The 7824-nt window shown below is 35.6% G+C and overlaps 1 protein-coding gene across 1 annotated transcript; it reads left to right on the top strand.

Annotated features, from left to right (window-relative positions):
• The first annotated feature begins 319 nt into the window (after positions 1 to 319).
• Positions 320 to 6366, top strand: LOC116060445 (globoside alpha-1,3-N-acetylgalactosaminyltransferase 1-like). Its single transcript, XM_031313998.1, has 11 exons — positions 320 to 562; positions 1753 to 1794; positions 1930 to 1980; positions 2276 to 2308; positions 2670 to 2804; positions 2922 to 3030; positions 4457 to 4570; positions 4858 to 4974; positions 5162 to 5295; positions 5851 to 5928; positions 6198 to 6366. The coding sequence occupies exons 1-11, from the start codon at positions 498 to 500 to the stop codon at positions 6343 to 6345; spliced, it is 1026 nt and encodes a 341-aa protein (XP_031169858.1). The 5' UTR covers positions 320 to 497; the 3' UTR covers positions 6346 to 6366.
• Positions 6367 to 7824: the final 1458 nt, after the last annotated feature.

The raw sequence follows: 7824 nt of genomic DNA, 5'->3' as shown, positions 1-7824 counted from the left end.
GTATCAGGTGTGAGAACACAAAAAGTCAAACTCGGACTTCCCTGTCAAATATAAGATGCAGAAAAGCAGGTTTTCTTTTGACACTGTTTAATTGAATATGGTTGATATTGGCTTCCTGTACACCAACTAAAAGAGGATGCTCCAACAAACAACCATCTCTTTTCTTTCTTCTTATTGCACATATTTCTTTAAAGGCTTCGTCCTTCAATAATTTACTTGCCATTTTATGCAGCTATACCTGATGGTGATGAGGTCAGTCCAACCCTGCGCTCCCTCCCTCTCTCCTCTGTCTCTTTTTTTAGACCCTATTTGATCTTTCTTCATGCTCAGTAGAACTTCCACCTGTGCCGTAGTAGGTTATGGATATACCTAATGCGCTGCCTTTGTTAGGTTACATTGGCTCTTAGTTTAGTTTAGTCTCTGTTATCTTGTTTTTCTGATGTTCAGTAGTGTTGCAGTTACAGTTGCAGTTAATATTAACTATCCAGAGAGTGGATATGTTGTGCTACATTTCCAGGATCCATATTTTGGTCAGTCTTTCCAGTCTTCTCATCTTTTTTGGGTAAGACTTTTACCTGATTTTCTTCTTTACTACACTAAAAAGACTACATTTCCAAAATTAAAAATGTCTTTTTTTTAATATCTTATAGCTGCATGGTAAAGGCTTTTACAGGTAATAAAGTTTGTAAATATGACTCATGGAAATTACTGTAATATATATTACCATATTTTACCCAAATAGGTTAAATATTGTGCTCCATTTCCAGGACATGTTTTTTTTTCTTTTTGGCGTAAGATTTTTAAAGATTAATAGCTGCATGTATTTACACAATAAACCTGCAAGGTTTATTACAAAGAGAATAAAAGCGAAAACATTAAACATCAACAAAATGATGTAGTTGCCCAAAATGTTGGGGGAAAAGACACATTTGTACAATACAATGAAGATGATTTTGTACCGCCAGTGATAAGTGTGTACTGTGCTTATGTTTAGTTTTTAGGCTACAAAATGTATATTTATTATATTGACTTTGAGTGTGGATTGTCTCTCATGTTTCACACTGCAGTGCAGTCTTCTCTACACATAAATGAACATGGTGGTTTTGCTCAGGTCATGAAGGGGGACTTGCATACCTGTTGATGTTAACCTGTAAAAGTTTTATTTTTATAGCTCATTTACAAGGTTCTCTGGGAGTGTGATGTTAACATCAGCAAACAAAGTACAACTGCTACTCTCAGCCAACTGTGTGTTTCAAAATGTCTGACTTCACAATGAGACTAATTAACAACACACTATACAAGACTTACTTGTACTTTTACACTGGTTTGTGCTCAATTCTATGCTAGAATTAAGCTAACATTTCACACATATATGCTTCTTCAACAAGTGCATGCAATACTATAATTGATTAAAAGTTTTAGATTGAATTATCATCCATAACTTTGCTGTTGTGCTGTTTACTGTTACCATTATTTAGTTTAGTCACATGGCTGCAGGCACAATTTCATGTCAGGGACAATGATGATTGAACTGAATTTAGCTATGTGTGTGTCTAGCCCACTGCTAGCCAACTGCAGTATTCAATCTTCATTTCTGCTGTCCTTACTGTATTTCATTTTTGCACTATATAGCACAACAACAAAAAGTTTTATTCCTGACCTGTACACTCTCACGTGGAAACCTTGTAAATACCACTGTATTCCTTTTTACTGGCTGTTCTCTGGTTAACTCGCATCTGTGTGTCTTCACAGGGGCATCTATATCTACTTAGGACATAGCTCCCCATCCTTCAGGTGAGGTCGCTGTAAGACAGAAAGGATGTATCAATTCAAATGCATGTAACGGAGCATGAAACTAACCTTTAAGTAAAGCATTATTAGTTAAATCCTGTCATATTCTAAATAAATATTATGTGTTTTCCTTTAAAGCTTTTGCCCGGACAATGGCTGGAGGATCAGAGACCTAACAATGCAAACTGGGTGAGAATCAGTAACAGCTTGTTTAAATAGCTTTTTATTTACTCTTGCTATGACTCTGGGTCACATCCTCGCCCCGTGGCAGAACACTGACGCGATCTCTTGCTTGTAAGCAAACTGAAAGGGGTCTAATAGTGCATCTACCTTTTAGGACACCACGATCCTCTGTTGTTATTGTTGTCTGTCTTTGTTGTATGGGTTTTTACTTGTTATATTTATGTTATATTTATTTACCCCTGCATTTTCTCTTTGGAACAGTAAAGATGCATTTGATTTAAATTTTGCTCTTTTTTCCCAGACTGAAATATGCTCAGCCAAGCACACAGAATGGGTAAGCTATTAAAACCAGATATTACATTATTCTGCTGTGTAAAATCTATACATGACAACCTTTTATCTCCCTTTTCCTACTCTTATCATAAAGACTTCACTTCATTTAAATGAAATGTCATTTTGTGTAATCATTTAGTGGCCATGTACATCTTTGAAGGTACTTCAAGTGAAACCTGACATTGTGTCCCTGTTTTAGGGAACTGTGTATATGCTGAGATGAAAAGTCATAATTTATTTCAGAATCGTCTTGCAAGTGCCACAACTTCAATCAGACAGAGCCAAACTACTGATCATAGCTGGACTAAGACAGGAAAATTGCTAAATAAAGTTTGTATCCACAATTTTTCTGTTCTCCCCAGACGCACTGATGTGAACTCAGTTACGAACTGGAATGCTCCTCTGGTTTGGGAGGGAACCTTTGATCCAGTGGTTATCGATGCAATCTATAAGAAAATGGACCCAAGAGTTGCTGTGGTGGTGTTTGCTGTTGGCAAGTAGGTACACAGGACATTCTTGTATACCTGCAAATGTAAAGCTACCTCACATAAATACTACTTATTCTTTGAATCGTTGTTGTCTTTTCTTGTCTTAATTGATAATCTGTCTGGCAGATACACACGTTTCCTGAAGGGCTTCCTGGAGTCAGGTGAAAAGTATTTTCTTGTTGACTTCAGGGTCACTTACTACATCTTCACAGACAACGAACAAGATGTCACCAAAGTGAGTTGTTGTTTATTAATATGTATAGAAGTAGTTTTGTGCATGACACTGATTGAACTGAAATTCAACAATAAATGCTACTAAATAACATTGTTACTCTCTTTTATTGATTGCTTATTTTTTAAACAGCAAAGAAGACGAAAGGGGATGGTGTATTAGGATTGTTTGTGTTCACGAAACTTGAATCAGCTGCACTCTTTTCATGAAACATTTACAGTGTGTTTGACAGCCTTTTTACAGTAGTGAAGGGGTCCAAGGATCAGCACCTCGGACAGTGGTCGAGACACACAATAGTGCAGAATGTAACATGATTCACCTGAACAGGAAAGTGTGAGGATGTCATTGATTGTAGGCTGATGTACTGACAGCCTTGAACCTTCAAAATAGTTGAACATTAACAGCCTGATAATGTGTATGCAATGAACATGGCCTGCATGGTTTATTCCTCTTAGCTCAATAAACTAGCAAATATTAATGTGTCAAGAACTGAAGAGATGACAATTGATTTTAGAAAGAATCCTTCTCTCCTGTTGCGTTTAATGATCGGGATGTTGAGGTTGTGCAGCAGCATAAATATCTTACTGTTATTGATGAAAAGCTGACCTTACGAGCGTCATGTGGATGCTGTGTGTAGAAAAGCCCACCAGCGCATGTATTTTTACCGTAAGCTTCAAAGTTTTAATGTTGACAATACCTTCATGAAAATGTTTTCTTCTTGTTTTATTGAGTCAGTCCTAATATTCTCCTTTGTCAGCTGGTAAAGGTCAAAAAGTTCAAGCTGCTTCTGTCTGGCCGTAGATACAATCTACCAAGATGTAGGACCAATAGACTTAAGAACTAATGTGTCCCTGATGCCGTTGGCCTTTTGAATAACTTAATTGGATTTTAATAATATATATTGTTTATTTTTGTATGATGTTTATGTGGTAACTGCTGGCTGTAAAACAAATTGCCTCTTAGGAATAATAAAGATAACTTGAACCTTGAACAGGTGTGCACAGTAAGGTACTGACCATGTTCATTATCACAATGAAGAAGTTCATCAACAAATAATACTCCAATACTACAAGAGCTCAATGCACTGCAGCTTAAGAAAAGAGTAAAAAGAAAAAAAGTCACAAAAGACGCAGAAGACACAGGTAAATAAAGAAAAGGTCACATTTAGAATTTTACTTTGCTTTATATCAGCGCTTTTCTTTGTCGTGTACACTTTGCACCTTTGCACACACTTTTTCTCCACTTTACACATTATTTTGCCATAACATCTTATTTTGGCTACAAGCGCCACAGATTAATGTGGCAAGACATAATTGAAACTTATTTTCCTTAAGACTTCAATTATTTTATATTTATATATTGTGATCGGATGTTATGAGAAGATGTTGTTTGTAATTAATTTGTTTTCTTTTTTTATTTGACTGGGCAGATTAAACTGGGTAAGGGCCGGACACTTTCAGTTGTCACCATCCCTAGTGCCAAACGCTGGCAGGAAGTAGTACTTGGCAGGATGAAATGGACCACCATCACTATTGACAAACAGGTAAGTATCAAAACACAAAATAGGCCATACACACCACGAAAGCTAGTGGCTTTTTCATCTGGTTACAATTGCTGATGCTTAAAAATTAGCTCAGTTTTAACTTGTTAGTCAACATACATAGCTCTTACAAAGAAAAACAACAACAAATGAATTCATGAACAGCTGTCATTTCTCTCACTGAGGTGCATAAAAATCAAATATAGTACTTTGAAATATTATTTATTGATCATCCAACTGAGTCTCTCCGTAGTGCATTCAGTCTCACATCTCAACTGTAATGTTTTCAGATCCGTAATGAAGCAGACTATCTTTATATGATGGACATCGACAGTGTCTTCCACAGCCGTTTTGGAGCAGAGTCTCTCAGTCAGCTGTCGGCTGTGCTTCACCGTGGCTACTACAAGGTTTTACTCTTGTTCCTACAGTATTTTAATTTCAAGTTAATAACTATTTTCTTATGTTGTATTAATAATGTCATGTCCTGTATTTCTTGGTCATTTTCTGATCAGCCACAGCATTAACCACTGTCACAATTATCAGCTATAGCCTCTCACCCTTATAACATGTTTTTTCCCCATTTTATTTACTCAGAATACACAAAGGGATCAGTTCCCGTATGAGCGTCGGCCTGAATCCAAGGCCTTCATTCCTAATGATGAAGGAGACTATTATTACACTGCGGCTGTCTGGGGTGGATACCTGGAGGACATGTACAAGCTTGTCAAGTAACCATAACCAAATTATTGTTTAAGTAATTTGTAATTAACGTACAAAGGAAATAGTAATGATTTGATAAAGCTTAGATTTAGATACTAGATGTGTAAAAATCTTTGCCTTTCAAAACCCAGTACATTGTAAAAGAAAAACGTAGACGCTATATTGTTTCAGTAACACTTTATAATAACCATCACTAATAAATGCTTATATGATAGTTAATTAAACTCAAATTAATAGTCATTTTACTGTAACAAACATTAAATTGATCATTTATAATGTTAACATAAATTATAACATTACTAATTATCAGTAAACATTGTAAATCACTATTTCATTGTTTGTTAACAGTACATGTTAGCCTAACTAAAGTTTTTATCAATTTATCATTTTTTAATGATGGTTATTATAAAGTGTTACCATTCTGGCATTTGTGTCTTTCTGACATTATTGCACCTATGTAAGCTTCTTATTGGTTTTTGACATTACTGTAGTGCCACAACTAAGTTACCACGTTTTCTTTCTTTCATTATTCGTTTCCTCAAACACCTCTTTTATTTTCTCAGATACTGTTACACACAGTCGGAGGAGGACGCCAAGAATGAGATTGAAGCTGTATGGCAGGAAGAGAGTCACCTCAACAAGTATTGTGTCACATTTCATTCCCTGGTCTGCAGTGATTTTTGCTGCTGTCCTTTTTTCATGTTTCCAACCTGCTCCAACCTCCTCATTTTCTGCCAGTCTTTTCTATCTGCCAGTCTTTGTCACATTTCCTAATCCTGTTTTCTTAAAATACCTTCATCAATAAGACTGTATTAAGTTGTTTCTTATCTTCTGTACTGTTGACACTTAACATCTCATCTACAGTATTTCTAAGATTTACAGCTTATCAGCCTGTCTCTCTGTCATGCAGGTACCTGCTGTACAACAAACCAACCAAGGTGCTGTCTCCAGAGTACTTGTGGTCAGATTATGATAGCATACCACAAGACATTAAAGTTGTCAGGATCTCCCAGTTGGTCAAGAACTATGCAGAAGTGCGGCCCAATGGTGGACAGTGATTCAAGTCGCTGATATTCAGGGCATAAAATTGGTATGAGTTACTTTGTCTGTTTTGTATACAAAATATATATAAAATAAATATATATATATATATATATATATATATATATATATATATATATATATATAGATATATAGATATATAGATAGATATAAAATAATTCATAAATTCAAATAGGTTGATTTCTTGGTCTCTGTGTCCCAGCATATTAATTGAGAAAAAAGATCAAATCTCAGATGTCTCACAAACATATTGGGTCAACAGTATGACACCTCAGCATCCGCTTCTTTTTTGTAAGGCACAGAACGGAGAATCTGGACTTTTATGGTAAACTCTCTACAACAACATTGTTTTGCACGGCATCCTCTAGTTTCTCTTCGATCTACAATTTATAGTAGCCTATATGTTACCTTTTTATTGCATTCATTTTTTTAAGGCATTACGTTGCATCCAATGTATTATCTGGTAATGACTGGAAATGTCATCACATTTTCCCTGAAATTATTTAATAATGATTACCTTTACTTTAATCAGGACTATATGTGAGTATGTATGTGAATGTAACTAACTAACTAACTAACTAACTAACTGTTATACAGTACCAGTCAAAGGTTTGGACACACTTTCCCATTCACTTTAATGAGAAAGTGTGTCTAAACTTTTGACTGGTACTGTATGTGCATTTATATGTGTGTGCCTTTTCCCAACAGTTTTAGCGTGACTTTCCATGATTCCATATGATAAATATATTGATTGATTGATCCTCCGAGATCAGAATTACATTTACCAATGTTGATTCAAAAACCAAACCAGACATTTGTGGTTGTAGAGATGTAAATTTAACTATTACAACTATCATCTCTATAGTTTCTGCCTTTACCACCATCTTCAGTAACCTTGCACATGGTGATTTTGCACATGGCATGTACTGAGCTATTTTAATTTAATTTAATTTAATTTAATTCATAGTTTATTTGCTATTGATGTTGTACTGCTGTAACAAGAATTTCCTAAATGTGTCAATAAAGTCTACTGTATCTATCTATCTATCTATCTATCTATCTATCTATCTATCTATCTATCTATCTATGTATGTATCTATCAATCTATCTATCAGTGGTGGAAGAAGTATTCAGATCCGTTTTAAGTAAAAGTAGTCCTACTAATACGACACTGTAAAAATACTCTGTTACAAGTAAAAGCCCTTCAAAAATGTTACTTAAGATCTGCGCTTAAGATCAGCCCTAAAATGTTATGGAGTACCATGGGGAAACCGTCTTGAGGTGCACCCAGTCATTAAATGGTTTGTTGATTTTCCTGTGAGAGGATTAGTGTCCAAGATCGATGCTAAACTGATGCAAGTATCTATAGGAGAACTCCCAATAGCAAGGAAATGGGAGCGAGAGCTGAGCCCTGAGGGGAATGCAATTAATTGGGAGACAGTTTGGGACAACATTTTCCATTGCTCCAAGAACCC

Source organism: Sander lucioperca, chromosome 3, assembly GCF_008315115.2.
Source record: "Sander lucioperca isolate FBNREF2018 chromosome 3, SLUC_FBN_1.2, whole genome shotgun sequence".
In the NCBI taxonomy this organism is placed as follows: Eukaryota; Metazoa; Chordata; class Actinopteri; order Perciformes; family Percidae; genus Sander; species Sander lucioperca.
The sequence above is the reverse complement of the archived record's forward strand: the minus strand, read 5'-3'. Positions and strand labels throughout refer to the sequence as shown.

What these genes read in the sequence shown, in the direction of transcription:
- LOC116060445 (XM_031313998.1), top strand. Translation starts at nt 498, where the DNA reads ATGTTGTGCTACATTTCCAGGATCCATATTTTGGTCAGTCTTTCCAGT. An exon ending in CAGCCAAGCACACAGAATGG is followed by an intron (nt 2,309 to 2,669) that starts GTAAGCTATTAA and finishes TGTTCTCCCCAG; the next exon opens with ACGCACTGATGTGAACTCAG. An exon ending in ACGAACAAGATGTCACCAAA is followed by an intron (nt 3,031 to 4,456) that starts GTGAGTTGTTGT and finishes TTGACTGGGCAG; the next exon opens with ATTAAACTGGGTAAGGGCCG.